At 39.2% G+C, this 16,125-nt stretch overlaps 2 protein-coding genes across 4 annotated transcripts; one reads left to right on the forward strand and one right to left on the reverse strand.

Annotated features, from left to right (window-relative positions):
- The first annotated feature begins 2,942 nt into the window (after positions 1-2,942).
- On the forward strand, positions 2,943-9,511 carry ankzf1 (ankyrin repeat and zinc finger peptidyl tRNA hydrolase 1). Of its 3 annotated transcripts, none has more exons than XM_061054309.1 (16): positions 2,943-3,043; positions 3,455-3,603; positions 4,378-4,496; positions 4,582-4,684; positions 4,764-4,975; positions 5,085-5,194; positions 5,527-5,680; positions 6,226-6,448; positions 6,548-6,646; positions 6,769-6,945; positions 7,056-7,187; positions 7,326-7,608; positions 7,697-7,808; positions 7,895-8,062; positions 8,450-8,520; positions 9,167-9,511. In XM_061054309.1, exons 2-16 carry the CDS (start codon positions 3,480-3,482, stop codon positions 9,291-9,293), a joined length of 2,214 nt encoding a protein of 737 aa, XP_060910292.1. In that variant the 5' UTR covers positions 2,943-3,043; positions 3,455-3,479; the 3' UTR covers positions 9,294-9,511. The 3 variants fall into 3 exon arrangements, with proteins under 3 accessions (XP_060910292.1, XP_060910293.1, XP_060910294.1); XM_061054310.1 differs by having other exon boundaries at positions 2,961-3,043; positions 3,458-3,603; XM_061054311.1 differs by having other exon boundaries at positions 2,989-3,047; positions 3,458-3,603.
- glb1l (galactosidase, beta 1-like) lies at positions 9,388-15,337 on the reverse strand. The gene is made up of 16 exons (XM_061054312.1): positions 15,131-15,337; positions 14,700-14,869; positions 14,472-14,622; positions 13,824-13,884; positions 13,660-13,754; positions 13,391-13,571; positions 13,245-13,303; positions 13,032-13,153; positions 11,964-12,004; positions 11,757-11,875; positions 11,594-11,668; positions 11,432-11,521; positions 11,203-11,316; positions 10,934-11,065; positions 10,185-10,412; positions 9,388-10,066 (listed from the first exon to the last, which is right to left on the reverse strand). Exons 1-16 carry the CDS (start codon positions 15,182-15,184, stop codon positions 9,863-9,865), a joined length of 1,896 nt encoding a protein of 631 aa, XP_060910295.1. The 5' UTR covers positions 15,185-15,337; the 3' UTR covers positions 9,388-9,862.
- Positions 15,338-16,125: the final 788 nt, after the last annotated feature.

The following is a 16,125-nucleotide window of genomic DNA, read 5'->3' on the forward strand; positions in this document are numbered from 1 at the left end:
TACAATCTATATCTCTATCTCTATATATATATATACAATTTGATATAGGCTACTATATGTACAATTTACATATATATAATACACACTGTTGCTGGAATTAAAAGGGTCAAAATTCAAGATAGCCGAAGTTGATTTGCTTTAATTTGTCGCAATTTAAAGATTTGTTATGTGCCAATTTCAATTAGTCTTACATGCAACATGGCATTTCGACTTATCATAGCTGAAAATCATCATGCACAAAGCATAGCCTGGCCCTAGTTCACATAAATGGAGAAAGTCCTTCAATAATATGTATTTTTTAGCTATGTTTTCCTAGTTCTGAAAAGATCAGAATGTCTGTTTTGAAAATGGTAATTTGGGCCTCTTAGTTTGTAAGGTTTCACACTCATTGAGTTACTTTTATTATACAGATTTGTTACAAAAAACAACTTAAAAATGATACAGGCTATTAGTACTATTTTGCACAGTCTTGAGTCTGTCCAGTTAACATTTTTCTCATAAGTCTTGTTCTCCCTTTCAGTACCAGAGAAACTAAGCGGATGGTGGATTTGATGATTGAAAAAAGTGGAGTTGTTGATTTGTTGCAGCAGCTGGGTAATCTGCTGCAAGAGAAGTGTCACCTCTCTGAACAACTGAACGGTCAAGACTCTGCAGACAGGTAATGTGCTGTCACCTGCATAAAGAGATAGAATAACCCTGCTTACCACCAATGTGTTTCCTTTTCCATAATGATTTCACTTTCAGAAGTCAAATGAACGACTTACAAGAGAGGAGTGAACACGTCACAAACAAGACCAGAAGGCTCGCTGCAGAGATTACGGAGGTGAAGCAGTGTCTGGCAGAGGCTAAAGCTTGTCATACATCGGGTAAGGGAAGTTTCCATACTGATAAAGTTCTGTTTAAACACAATTATTTGTCATAATCTGTTTTGTCTCATAACAGCACAAACTTTGATCCATGCACAATCTGGTAAATCCAAGAGAGCGCAAAGCAAACCCAAGTGAATCCAAAACTTCATTTTTTTTATATGAATTGTGCTTCATATTTTTAGTATGTACATTGTATATTGGTATACCTAATAAATGTTGGATTTTATCTTGTCTCTGAAGCTCTTTAATTTAATAGTCCAACGCGACAGATCTCTGGAAGTGTGTGCGCACAACTGTTACTGACTACCACCAACATGCACTCACCAAAATCCATAACCTTAAGAACACCTTTTGATATCTGGCGTTTCAGGAATCCAAGCTTGATTAGATACACCTGGAGAAGACAGAACCAGGCTAGGATTTTTATTTTATAATCTCATTTTCTCTCCTCTTGAAAGTGAAAAGTGTTTTTATTGAGGATAAAACACGATCAGATCATTTTTATTTCATTAAACATAGAGAACAGGCGTTGACCAGAATATTGGAAATTCAACCAGAGTCTTCTTTAACATGAGGAATTTATTTGTAAGACTGATAAGTTTATTAGTGACTTCTTTATAACCGATACTGGCATAGCTAACCCTTGTTGATTTTGCTTTTAAATGTTCATTTAGAGGACATGTGATTGGATAATGTTTCTTGAAAAAAAATCAAAGGAACAAACTTTAATAACCAAATTATAAGGATTGACCAACTATTTAGATAATTCTATGAATAAATCTGATTAGCTCTGTTTGTAGAAACTAAACAGAGGGAAATGGATGGTGTAATTGAAGTATGTCATATAAGAATTAAAAAAGGACAGAATGAATGGAACAATGTATGAAACTGTTCTTGAGACTTCAACAAAGAAAACTTTCAAAAAAAGAATATCCCTCACTTTTATTCAAATAATGGGGCAGTGCTGAACAGACAGATATCTTAAAGGAGGAAGAAAAATAGGATAAAATAAGTTATTCTCTTTCCAGCCACAAACTATTCAATCAGAAAATTAATGTTGCTCAAACTGTTTTTCCAGAGAGTAATGAAAGTAAATTAACCGATACTGTAAAGGGGTGAAGGCCTGATTTCAGAGGTGGAACTCCAATCAAAGCTGGCAGAATATAAATATATCCCGGTATAAGTTTTTCATACATTTTATTTAATTAAAAGACCATTTCTTTCCTGTTTTAATTCAACAAATGATGTAATATTCTTAGAATAGGTACATTAAAGGGTTCTAACTCCAGGTAACCATTTTAACCTTTAATGTTAATGTACTTGTGATAGGGATTCCAGAGAGTCTGAAGGGTCTATGTACAATAAATTATAATAACAAAACGTTTAAAATGGACAAAATTTTACAACCATAGAAGTGGAAAACTCTTACATTTTTGCAAAGATCTATCTGGTAAATTATCTTGAGCCACAATGTACTCATCTTTTTATGTCACTTCCTAGAGCCTGTCACTGTCCATTCTATGTTTAAGATCCTTGAATAAAAGATTTCTGGATTCCTCTGGAGTCATAGAAGGGAAATAATAATTATGAAATAGGTGGGTTCAACCTACTTTTTTATCCAAGTTACTCATCTGCTGTTCCAAAGAAGGCTTTACCCTTTTTTGCTAATTCAGCCTTGTCACATGTGTTCAGTTGAGAGTTGAGAAAATGCTTAGAAATAGATGTGTGATTTTTGAAAGAGGTAATGCAGAGTTGGTTATGATTTTAGTTTCATCCTGCAGAGGGAACAAACTAGGTTTTGCAGCAGGTTATATGGTTTAATAACAATATAAAGATTGATTGGAAGTCAAATGTATGGCACTGAAAGTTCTCTTCAATCCTTTATTCAACTGTTTTCTGCTCTTAAAATTAACTTAAAAACATAATGATGGGAATCCTAAACTGTTAGTTTGTCAGAGAGTTATAAAAAAATCACTGATGGTTACAAGATTACCATTAAGTTTGTAAAACGTTTGCTTATTAATCTTTAGTGCAGTAATGTCGCGCTGATCAACGACCCTTGGAGAGTGAACGCCTTCGCGTTGCTGCTTTATTGACGCTCTCGGGCTTCCGTAGATTTGTCAGGAGGAAATAGTAGGAAGAAGAAGCGTAGCTTTCTGTGACAGCCTTTTAAGGTAAGTTGTTTTCTATTTTTGTTTCATTCAATTGTAAATATATATTTTTTATAATCACATTAAGATTTACTACATGAGGAGGACAGACTTGCAGGATGAGGATAATGACGAGTAATCACTTCTACACGTGTCGTTCAAAGAGCAGTTAGCAACGTTACATCAGCAAAGATAACATTAAGATTACATGATCAAATGTTGTTCCACTACAGTAATGGTGTTACACTACAGTAATGTTGTTCCACTACAGTAATGGTGTTCCACTACAGTAATGTTGTTTTAATGTTATAATGTGTTAACAGACTAGTGTAGTTTACGATAGTGTTTACGTCTACTGCTGAATGAAACGTGTTATTATGGAAAACCTTAGTCAAAACATTAAGCTACAGTAATTTTCTGTTTCCAATGATTTAGCAGGTTAAAAAAATAACTTGTAACCATGACGACTAGTCCTGAGTACCGCACCATCTTTGATCTGTGCCTTAATGAAGACGCTTTGTTGGGACTGAGAGATGTGAACTCCGTCCTGATACAGACTCTAAACACTGAACCAGCTGTAGACGGTATGTATGTATTCATTTATTTATTTGTTAGGGACAGTGCATATTAATGAACTGTAACAATTACAGCTGTAAAAATGCCAGATTATAGCAGAAGTGCTAGTTTCCATCTGTTGTCCCTAGGCAGGTAACAGAGAAAGACAAATTACAAATCAAATACAAAGACACAAAGTGACACAAGACAATAATAGAGGTTAAAGGTTAAAGGTGGTCACAGACTTGGTTTTCTTTTATCCACTGTTTGAGGTGTGTTTTGAAGGTGGCATATGTTTGTGAGTCTCTTATTGTGAGTGGGAGAATATACCAATATTTAGTCCCTTTGACTGACAGAACAGTTTGAATGTAGTGCGTCTGTGTGGGACCTCACAGTCTCCTCGGGCTGTGGCCCCTGGTGCCAATCCTACTGGCAGACTTCAGCTTTATAAAGTCCTTCAAAGGAGGAGGAGCAAGTCTGTGCAAAATTTTATATATAAAACATGCATTTTTAAAATGAACAAAATTATGAAAATGTAGTAAATTATGTTTATCTAAAAACAGTGCAATGGTGAAATGAAAATGGCTTTTTGTCAAAGATTTTTATGGCCTTTTTAAAAAGAGATTGTATTGGTTTAAGTGTTGTGCCAGCAGCAAGTGACCATGTGGTTATACAGTATTCAATATGTGAAAAAATCAATATGTATGAATCTCGGCTGTACGTTTCTGTTGGAGCTTGTAGACAATATCCTCGATAACCTTTCTGCCTGTTTAAAGCTTAACCTTGTGTTTCATCCCACACAGAAGTGAAAGCTAACTCCATTGAGGATGACAGACAGAGGGAGTCCAGTCTGCTTAGAGAAGTGCCAGACAAGATGGTCTGCTCAACCTGCAGATGCCCCTTTAATAAACGCGAGGAACAGGTGACAGCTCAACACCAAACAATGACAAACATGTGTTGATGTTTTCAGACTGCAGATGAGAACTTTCTGTTCCTTTACATTTCAGATGGAGCACTACAAGCTCGACTGGCATCGGTTCAACTTGAGACTAAAGCTGTCAGGAATGCCAACAGTCACAGCTGAGGAGTTTGAGACGAAGACAGGGGCGGGTGAGGAAAGCAGAGGAAAAGCAGAAGGACAGTTCAAATGTATTTAAACGTTGTTTGATTTTCTGTTATCGCTTCACAGGAGACATGTCAAGTATCTCGGGCTCTGAGTCTGATTCAGAGGATGAGAGCTCGGATAGTGACGGCGGGGGAACAAGCAGCAACGTCACTGGCACAGATAACGAGAGCTCGGTTGAAACCGGTTTCATATCCAGCCGACTTTCTAGCAAGGTGGTTTTCCAGAACTCCGAAGGACAGTATTTATCAGTCTACCGCTGTATCCTGCAGGGAAAGGTAAAGCTGAGCTGATAAATAACATCACAGTTTTTTGATCTGTACATCAACAGACCTATTATCAATTATTTATATTCTAATTGTATCTTTTATTTCTGCTACATTTCAGTCAAACGATGATCTAGATACAGTGTCCCTGCTAAAGGGGATAAGTAAGAAGACTGTGTGGGTCGTTCTCATGACAGGTGGAGGCCACTTTGCTGGTACTGTGTTCCAAGGGTGAGTAGACACATTTTTTTCATCCTCTTAAAGCCTCTTTACACCTGATATTAACATCAGTCCTGGGTGATTTGTTCACTAGTGGACAGCCACGTCTGTCATCTTAAAATGGGTATCCACTGACGACATGTGATTGGATCTCACTTACTTAGATCCATATGCAAAAACACACAGTGTACATCATCATCATTATAAAAAAAACATCAGTGACTAATCCACTCAGGACACTTGTAAAGAATAGTTGTTAACAGGGCCTAACGGTTACATACAGTGGATGGCACTGTCAGTTTGAGAGGTTTAAACATCTTGCCAATACAATCTTTATTTTGCAGAAAAGACGTGCTTCAGCACAAGACTTTCCACCGATACACGGTGCGAGCGAAGAGAGGAACAGCTCAAGGACTCAGAGACTCTCAGAACCGCAGTCACGCGCCCAAATCTGCAGGGGCTGCTCTGAGGCGATACAACGAGGCGGCGCTCGTCAAGGCAAGAAGTTCATCATTTATGACTATGATAGCTGTAAAGTTTGTTTATTGTTAAATGAAGCTACCCCCTAAAGACTGACGGTCTGTCTGATGGCTACTGATCGTTTGTGTTTTCATGATGATCATTTCTGCTGCTTTAATTTTTCTCTTATTTTAATTTCCAAGTTCCTGTCAGTGGCTTTTGTTCTGATATTGTACGGACGCATTCACAAAGCCTTACAGCTACCTGTTCCCAGAAAGAGGTGTAATATTGTCTTTATGCCTTTTCCAATAGGGAAATTTGCTGCAGAGCACGTGAGAGAATACAACTGCTAACAACTGAAAACTTTCTTAATAAACACATATTGCTTATTTTATTTTTTGCTCAGTGATTATTTTAAATTAAGAAAATTCTTAAGTGAGAGTATATCTTGTAAACATTATGAATCTTAGTGTACTCTGTATTCTTGCCACTTGTTGTTTTCAACTGCTTTGACTACACATCAACTCTAAGTCGATGGAGAAAGTTTTCCACGTGCTCACACACATTTTAATAACATTTTACAGGACGTTCAGGATCTACTGGTCAGCTGGGCTGAATACTTAAAGGAGGCCTCTGCAATATTTGTCAGAGCCCCTAGCTACAACAAAACAATCTTTTTTGCCGGACGTGCAGCCCCGCTTGACAAAAAAGATCCCCGGGTCCGTACACTTCCCTTTGCCACGCGCAGGGCAACCTTCAGAGAGGCCCAGAGAGTTCATGACATGCTGTCCTCTGTCCATATTTATGGTAAGTTGAATTATATCCTTGGTATAATGATAAGTTCTTCTGCTCACTGTCGCAGAGCCGGGGTATAATCAATACTCTGTGAACAATGTGTTGATGCAGGGAAAGACACAGACATGTCTGCTGTCTTGAGTCCATCTAAGAAGGCCTGGAAAAAGAAAATCAAACCCCCTGCTGAAATAAATACTCATCAAGAGAAAGGTTAGAAGTGAACATGCATATTATGGGCTTGGACTCTTCTGTTTATTAAATCAGGCCTGAAATTGCGATATATATATATATATATATATATAAGCACATTTTATTTACTGTTACATTTTTAGAACCAGGAGAAGAAAACCGTGAGAGCTCAGATGAAGAAGAGGATGGAGAGATCCAGCTGGAGATGGTGGAGCTGACTTTAAGAACTCTGGACCTCAGGGAGTCTGAGATCTATCCCCCCAGGCACAAGAAGAGGAGGAGGAGGAGAAAAAATGAGGAAAGCAAAATGCAGACTGTAGGTAAGTCAGGTCCTGTCTGGCCAAAATGACACAATAGAAACCTAAGGAATCCCTCATTTGTCTCACCAAAGTTTGCAAGATTTGTGAAATATCTCCTCCATGTGTGGCAGACTTGAGTAACACAGAGACAGAAGATCAAAAAGAGGAGGTGCTGGAGGCTTCACCAGAAGGAGAATCTCCTCAAGAGACGCAGTCAAAGGACAAAAGAAAGAGGAAAGCGGAGAGTAAGAATCAACAGGAAGGTGAGAATGTGCTTCCTTCTCATTATTGTTCATTATGTTGCATCTGGATTTAAACATTGAAACATGCCACTCTTTAAACATGATATCTCTATCAACATTAAGATGTTTATCATCAAGCCTTCTTTGTCGTCTCTTTAGAAAAAGCTGAGGAGTCATGGGAGTACGGCTTGAAGGATTCCCTGTTTACAGCTTGTAAGGTTGGGGATGTCGACGCTCTCTGCAGGCTTCTCCAGCTAACTAATGAAATGGAAGAGAGTCGAGAGCAATCGGAGTGCAAGCCCCCCGATGTCCCAAGTCCTCTTACACTGCTGAATAAGCCCATAGACTCATCAGGGTTCACTTTGCTCCATGTTTCCTCATCAGCTGCACAGAAAGCGGTGGTCAAGCTGCTGCTGGACGCAGGAGCAGACCCAGCCTGCAGGTAGCGAAATCTAGATAAAGTGAGATTGATGTGAGATCATTTCTAGGAATTGCAGCGAAACTTTATTTTCGGCATTATCTTTTTCTAGGGATAAGAAAGGGCAGACCCCGTATATTGTCGCGCCTGACAAAGACACAAGGAACGTTTTTCGTAAATATATGGGTGAGAATCCTGACAAGTATGACTACAACAAGGCACAGGTAAGAGCCTCTAGTCTGACTTTTGACTTGAATCCCTTTCTTTAAAAGCAGAGAATTTATTCATTTTTTCACTTGTGCAAACCAAGGTCCCTGGGCCACTGACGGCGGAGATTGAATCCAAGCAGACGGAGAAGAAAAAAGCCCAAAAGGCCTTAAAAAAACAGAGAGAGAAAGAACAGAGAGAGGAAAAGAGGAGACGAGAGCAGGAGGTGGAGGAAAAGAAGAAGTTTGCATCACTGAGTGATCGTGAAAAGGTGAGTCAATGTGTATTTAATCTGCTATTTAAGTTACTTTTTTTTTTTTTGGATATACTTTATTAATCCCTGAGGGGAAACTCGGGTTTACACTCTGTTATTTTTAGGGACATGCTTCTCACACACATGCACAAACAGGACCTGTGGGTATGCCTTGGTGTCGAGATGTTAGAGTAGCTAAGCGGGGAGCGCACCAGAGCGGTTGGGGGTTCGGTACCTCAGCAGTGCCCTGGCACCTCTCCAGACCAACATCCATATTATGGTCCGCACCGGGACTTGAACCGGCGACCCTCCAGTTCCCAACCCAAGTCCCTATGAACTGAGTTACTGCCGCCCCACACATTTTTAGACACCTTTACCATGTCACTGTTTTCTTTTTGATTGTAGAGAGCTTTGGCTGCAGAGAAGAGGCTAGCTGAGCAAGTAGCTGCAACAGGAGTCAACCTCTCAAATGTCAAGTAAGTCTTCTAAGTACCAACATCTTTTTTTTAACACACTCACAGTGGCCCTCACTTATCAAATGTACGATGACAGAAAAATGGGTGTACGGTCACAAGAGCCGTTACACACTATATTGGGGTGATCTTATGGTCTGACCACGTTTAAACTGAAACTAAAAACTTGTGATTATATTATAGCCTAGATTATTTACGTTACACGTCACAGATGTTTAAATTAATAATTTAAAACCACCGCTTGGGTTCGGTTATCCACACCAAAGCGGTTGAGATTTTGTTGCAGGCGTATTTTCTGACGCCCTTTAATCCTACGTTTCAGGCTGCCAGACAACACGATGTTATTCCTCTTTACTTCTCTCGTTTCTCTTCTTTGCCGTATTACATATCTCCATGCCGTAATCTTGGGGCGAGCTGAACAGTGAATATATAAGGGCATGGTATTTAAATCACGATCGTTTCCAGCCGCCACACTTATCAGCGTACGCTACGTTCAGCCAGATAAGCACGTTTCATAGGTCCCACGGTGGACCCTGTGATTTCTACACTCAAATCTGCGCTGGTTTCTACACCAGATTGATAAGTGAGGGTCAATGTGAAAAATGTGGGACTCATGTACTGAGGGCTTTTTGTCTGGGTTTGTCATCAGGCGGTGCTGGCTGTGTGGAGAGTCTCTGCTCGGGAAGATCCCGTTTCAGTACCTCGAGTATTCCTTTTGCACACCTGGCTGTGTCCAAGCACATCGAAAAGCTAATAACCTCCAAGGCAAGACCTGAAAATCATTGTTGGTAGGAAGCAAGCTACCTCATAAACACTAAGCCTTGTTAGAGTGACATAGCTACTTCATGCTAATGTACAAAAATAAGTGCATACGTTTGAAAACCACATTTTATTGTGACAGGATCACAGACAAGTGGAAAGAAAACACAGAGTTGAAAAATCGTAAAATAATGTATTAACAAAATCTGCAATAAAAATAAGCAATACATTCTGATTGACTGTATGTAAATACAAATGTTTCCCCTCCTGGTGTCCATGTGTATTCAACTTTGAATCCTAAATCGTTGTTGGATTATTGTCTGACTGAAGCTTCTGTGTGTAAGATAAAAGTTGCTGAAAGTTGTATAGTGACTGATGAAGACTAATGAAACACTGATATGTGAAGTGATGAACAATAGTTGTGCGATAGAAATGATGCGGAACAAACAACTTCCTCCTGTCAGGGAAAACATTCAGAGGAAAACTTCTGCTCTGCTTCAGTAAAACCTTCTCGTAGTTTATTGTTTGGAGGGTTCAAACTGATTTTAAAGAATGATTATATTTACAAGTAAAGTTTCCAGCAATGTCAGGACTTTCCAGGTGGGGGATCTAGCTCAGGCCGGTCCATGAAAAGGACCCGGAGGTGTGCGGGGGCCCCCTCCAGCTCTAGCACTGTGATGTTGTTGGGCTGGGTGGTGCTGAGCAGAGGTCCAGGAACATAAAGAGTCTGTTGAGGGCCCCTGGCAGGCCAGTACCGTCCCAGATTCATACCATTAATCCAAACCTGACCCTAAAAAAAAAAAAAAAAGAAGAAAATAAATGATTTCACTTGTGGAATATAAAAAACATAAAAGGAATTCTGTTTTTTTTTTCTGCATCAAATTGTCTACAGGAAAAATCAAAATTACCTTTGTCCATCCATTAAGCTTCAGAAAGGTGTCCCAAGAAAGTCCATTAGGCTGTAAGGTCCCCGAGTAGAAGATGGGTCCAACTGAAGGATCTTTAGGGGGGTTAGTGGAGGACTTCTTATTGTCTGAATGAGGCCAACCAGAAGCAATGGCTCCATCGATGTCCAGAGGGTAGATCAGCCAGTCAGTCAGTAAGTCTTTACCCAAAAACAGGTCGCTCAAGAGGCCCTGCAGTACACAAATCATCTGTTAACTAGACTATTCTGTTTTTACTTTTGAGACCCAAGCACCCCTTCTCAAGCCCACCAGAATAAAGATTGTCCTTTTTATTTTTTTCTACTGGAAAATTTCCATTTCTGTCCTAGCAGCTAAGTAGCAATTCATCCCTGGCAGTGAGAGAGCACACTAGCCTATTACATCACGATTTCTCAAGTATGCAAATAATGTTTCCCTTAAGTTTCTTAAATGAAAAACACATTTTATTGGTTTGATTTTAATAACATAGTAATGTCCTCATTTTAGTTACTAACCAAAATGACTGTATGTATTTTGTTACCTACCTTGCATCAGAAAGGAAGCTAAAAACATCAAAAAAATTTCTATTTTTAGGGACATGTTGAATATTCTTTCGAGTAAAAAACACTACATTTGGCTTAGAAATGCATGTCAACAAAACACAGGCTCTTGACAAGTTGTTGTGTGTGGTGATTTAAAGATTTCTTTCTATGTATTGGACTTTGCTCTCTTGCCTTGAAGTCATTGATCCTGCTTCCAAAATTCACCCTGCCCATGTTCTCCACCAGGATGTCCAAAGTGTCCCCCTGCTGTGCTGTGACGTTTGTCACAAGCACGGTGTCTCTCTCCAGTAGGCCCTGGTAAACCTGTCCACACAGACGCACACTCTGTCAAGCTGACATTTTCAAAACAAGCATGTTTGGTCTTCATCTGTAATGTTTTCCTTGTACATGACCGGAACATCTGATTGGCTAGACAACAAAAGTTCATTGTAAAGGCTCACCCCATTGATGGACACATATGCACGGTCATGAACCCCATTCAGCGGAGAGATAAGTGGCGTGGGCTGTGGGAGGTCCCTGGGCAGCCTGGTCCGATAGAGCATGTACCCATAGAACTGAAAACAAAAGACATGACGGGTTGCAGATACAACAGTCTAGAAGTTCTCCACGTTTCAAGAGGTTTATTGTTACCGAAGCACAAGTCCCCAGCTACTGTTGTTGCGTTCATACCTGTTTCATTTCTTCAAACGTCAGAGGATGCTCAGATTTCACTGGGCCGAGTGGAGAGAGGGTGTTCAGCAGGCTGCTGATGTTTCCAACCTGGAAAAAAGTGTGTCTATTATATAAGGCTTGATAGCAACTCGCTAATATCAAACCTGGAGTGATATTTACCTTTTTTAGGGTCACAAAGCCATAAGCGAACTTAGGGGTTGCTGGTGGCATGGGGCCAGAGGGGATGTCTCTAAACTGTAGAGAAACAATGTTTTATTCTTATTTCAGACTCATAAACGGTTGTAATCAGAACATCGCCCTCAGTGGGTAGCACATCGAGTACCTGCTTAATGACATCTCTGATGGCCAGAAGCTTCTCTGTGGGGTCTCCGGCCTCAGACAGCGGGGCGTCGTAATCATAACTAGTCACTACTGAGCGGAACCTCGTGTCATGATCAGCACCTTTTACAAAGAGTGGAAGAACCACACACTGAGCTTTTATCCCTTTAGAAACACACGAGATGAACTGAGAGAGACTTCATTGACTTACCATTCCAGTAGCCAAAGTTACTGCCTCCTTCAAACATGTACCTGAGAAGAGAAAGAGGAAGACTTTATTTTTTAAGTACAGGCAAACTCAGCACATTTTAACAGTACTGACAGTATGATGAAAATACAATAGAACCTCACAACTATCAGAAAAAACAGCCAGGTAATACATTTAAAACAGACACAAATGAGGACTAGGCAAATCAAATACATATGATCCCTCAGTCATTTCAAAATGTATACAGTAAGTAAAGTGAATCTAGGGTTTTATATTATTCCCCTCTTCATTAGAGCTCATTTATTTCCATTATAAATGATGTTGTGCTTCTTTATCTAAGTTGGTGGCAATTATTCTTTCCAAAAGGAAGTGACACCGCAAAGTATTTTGAAACAAAAGTTAGATTCAGACAAGTTCTTGATTGGGCTTTACATATAAATCCACAACCAGCATAATGATAGTATTTATTATTGGGGGGGAGACAACCCAGCATTATGTTTAAAGTAACCAGTAGACTTGTTACACAGCAGAAACACTGATTCATCCTAGACTTAAAGATTGGACATATTCTAAAATGTTCTCACTGTCCACAACCCCAACTTTACCTGCCTGTCACACTCACACTTGAAGGCTCAGACATCCCCTGGAGAGGGTTTGTATTTCACTCATTCTTTCTGTCTCTTACACAAATTTTCTTGCTCTTATTTTTTCTAATAAAATGTGTCTTTGAAACAATGTATAAACCAACAGACACGTGATGTATGTGTGTGGTTTTTTTTACTTGTTTTTCTTTATCAAGGCAATAACGGTTTGTAAAAAAAGTTTGAGTTGAATGATTCAATGAGAAGTTGATCACACAAACATCAGTGGTTCACATTGTTCCACTGAAAGCTCCTCCATAGTAATAAAAACACAACATCAATTATTTTCTTCTTCTAAAAGGACTAAATGTGTTTGCATGTCAAAAATGTCAGAAGCATTTTATTCATTTGTTTTTTTTTCTTTTCGTTGTTTTGTGGACAATTCAAATCAGAACGTGTGAAGACGTTTAAAGTGTGTGGGGAGACATACATGTTGACGTTGGCCCCCATGGTTAGCATTTCTCCTAGCACTCTGCTGACCTTCTGAGAATTAACCACAGCATGCTGATCTCCCCAGTGGTCCAACCAGCCGGTGTAAAACTCTGAGTTCACCTGCAATACCATTTCAAATCATCACTTGTAGTATCACGATGGATGAAGCATTTAAAAGAGGTTATATTTAATGAATGAACGTGTTACTCACCAGGGGTCCTCGAGGCTCAAACCTTCTTTGCCGTTTAAAGGCTTCAGCTATGTTGTTTTCTGTAAAAAGGAATACAAAATTCAAAAACTTTCCCTTTCCATAACTTGAACTATGATGATTAATGTCTGTTGTATATTAGTGCCGACCTGTGCCAAAGTCTACTGTGGAATATAATCCCTCCAGAGTTCCACATATCATCTCCTTGTCTGTGTTTCCGTCCGTGGTGAACAGGACCGTGTCTTCACCCAGAAAGAAGCGAAACAGAGTCCGAAGGTGACGCATGTAGTTGTAATCACAGGCGTAGTAACTTCCATATTCATTCTCGACCTGTAAACCAAGATAATTATTCATTTTTAAACTTTTAAATACTACATGATTAAAAAAAAATAACAATACAATCCACTTTAAGCTTTACCTGCACTGTGATGATGTTTCCCCCGTTGATGTACAGCCAAGGCTTTATTTTGGGGAGAAGGACAGCGAGCCAGTTGCTGACAGCCTGGAGATAATCTGAAAAAAAAGTGTTGTATTACTTTGAAAAGAAGAGGAAGAGGTGTACAAAGTAGGTGCATGTTATACCTGTGTCAGCTGAGCGAAGTACAATGTTTGGTTTCTGAAGTAGCCAGGCTGGCAGTCCCCCCTGAGCAAGACGAAAACATTTGTTTTATGATGAAATCCATGTATTGAAAGGGCCGTCTTCTCTCATGTGCACAATATCACTGATATTGTGCTGTGCTGGAGATAATGTTTCTGTTTTCTCTCTAAGATGACTAACATCCACTGTGTTATCATATGATCAGCATTAGCTGCTTCCTCATACAAACATGACATCCGTCCTCTGAATTTTGCATTCCACCACATCCAGAGTTACAATATTGCATGCTTTACTGACATCATGATCCATATTGTCAAAAGACTAACACACACTTTTACACTCACTTATCATCAAAGAATACAATTATATGAGGACTTATTTTGACTGTAACTCCACACCTATAAATGGATGAACCTTTTGTTTGAAAAATGTGATCAGTTTGCTAAGCGTCCAAAAAAAACCTCTGGAACATCTGCACTACTTTGTTTTATCGAACAGCATTATTGATTTTTTTACGTTTTCTACAAATAACCTTTTTAGAACGGCAAACTTTCTGAAGTTTATGAGATGTAGTTGGACAATATGGCCATAAAAATGTTGCTAATAATACTGTGGAAAGTCAAATTTCTCACCATTTCCCATTCTGCACAGATGTACGGTCCTGGACGCAGGATGACTAAGAGACCTGTCTGATTTGCCAGATCCAAAAAATGCTCTAGATCTCGGTCCCCAGTGAAGTTTTGGACCCCTTGTGCGGCTTCATGGTAGTTCCAGGGCACATATCTGTGAGGAGGCCGAGTGAAAGTAGTAAAACAACAGCAGTGTGTTAAGAACAGACCTGTTTGGGATGCTGAACTTACACTTGGATGGCATTGAGTCCAGTCATGTACATCTTCATCAGCCGGTCCTTCCAGTAGTACCGAGGGATTCTGGAGTAGTGGATGCTGCCTGAGATGTACTGAAAAGGCTTCCCATCTTTCAGGAAACAGTTGTTTTTGTAGTCTATAGAGAACGATCTTTCTCCTGAGGCCTGCAAGAGATGGCATTAAGTAGTATATTGAATTCAAGTGATGGATGTTTTTAGTAGGACAGATGAAGTTACTGCTGAGATTACATTTGTCTGCAGGGGAAATACTTCTGACTGTAGACCTCATACATGCATTTTATTTCAGGTGAATTTTCCAACTATATAAACATAATAAAGTGGTAATGACTGGTTTACAAACTGCAGGCCCCGTGAGTGATCAGGTGACTTGTACGTTATTAAACTGGTCATATCCAAGTTTCTTACCAAGTTTCCACCGAAAGTCAAACATGCAACGAAGAGCAACACACCAGCAGCCATGTCCGCTGCCTTCCCGCGAGAACACAGCCTAAATCTATTTCATCACTAATTTGTACTCAGTTACTGTGATCTCGTCTCTGTGATTACAGTACTGCTGCCTTCAGGAAAGCATGTCCGTAAAGTACACAACATTGTCTTTAACGGGTTTGTCCGCGTCTCCTGCACCGTCATGTGATTGTCGATTATCCGCAGGGTCCTAAAGTCCGCCCTGTTCAGCTCAACGCTGCTCTATGATAGGTGGTTATATTAATATATATAAATATTTTTATATTCATATTTACAGTCTATGGTTATTCCTCAGTGTAGCTCTGTATGTGGTTGAACTCCATCAAGTTATACTTTTTAAAAGACCGGTAAACATGAAGTCTTAGAACTTAATAATAGAAAAAAGAAGAAAACAAATGATGTGTGCTGGAGTAGGCCAATATGTTCAATTCAATCTGCTCTAAAACAATCAATCTTTTTTTTTTTACTTTATTGAACATTCATCTATCACTCCTTTATTAATGGCCCCATTAAAGGCATTTAAAAAATTAAACGCTTTACAAAATCCGAATCAAAATGTAATGATAATAAATTAGTTATATGTCAATTTGTAGGGGGCGGGGTATCAGAAAGTCTATTTTATTAATGAAACAAAAAACAAGTTACAGTCTACAAACACGTTCAAAAGATTTCCGTTCACAACCTAAAAAAGGTGCATTTATTAAATGTGTTTAAATGTAAAATGTGTTTCAGTTTTCGGCCACCAGATGTCACTCTTTGAATTTAAATCTAATTTTAATCGTATTTAATAATGTTAATAGACAACAAATATAGTCCAATTAAAAATAGTCTTCCAATAATTGTAACACTCCAGCTTATTTCCACATTGTGTACAAACAGTTTAGAGCTGGCTGGAGTGTCTTTACATCACATCATTCAGACCAGTCCAAAAATAA

The sequence above is a fragment of the Labrus mixtus genome, chromosome 13 (assembly GCF_963584025.1).
Source record: "Labrus mixtus chromosome 13, fLabMix1.1, whole genome shotgun sequence".
Classification (NCBI taxonomy): Eukaryota; Metazoa; Chordata; class Actinopteri; order Labriformes; family Labridae; genus Labrus; species Labrus mixtus.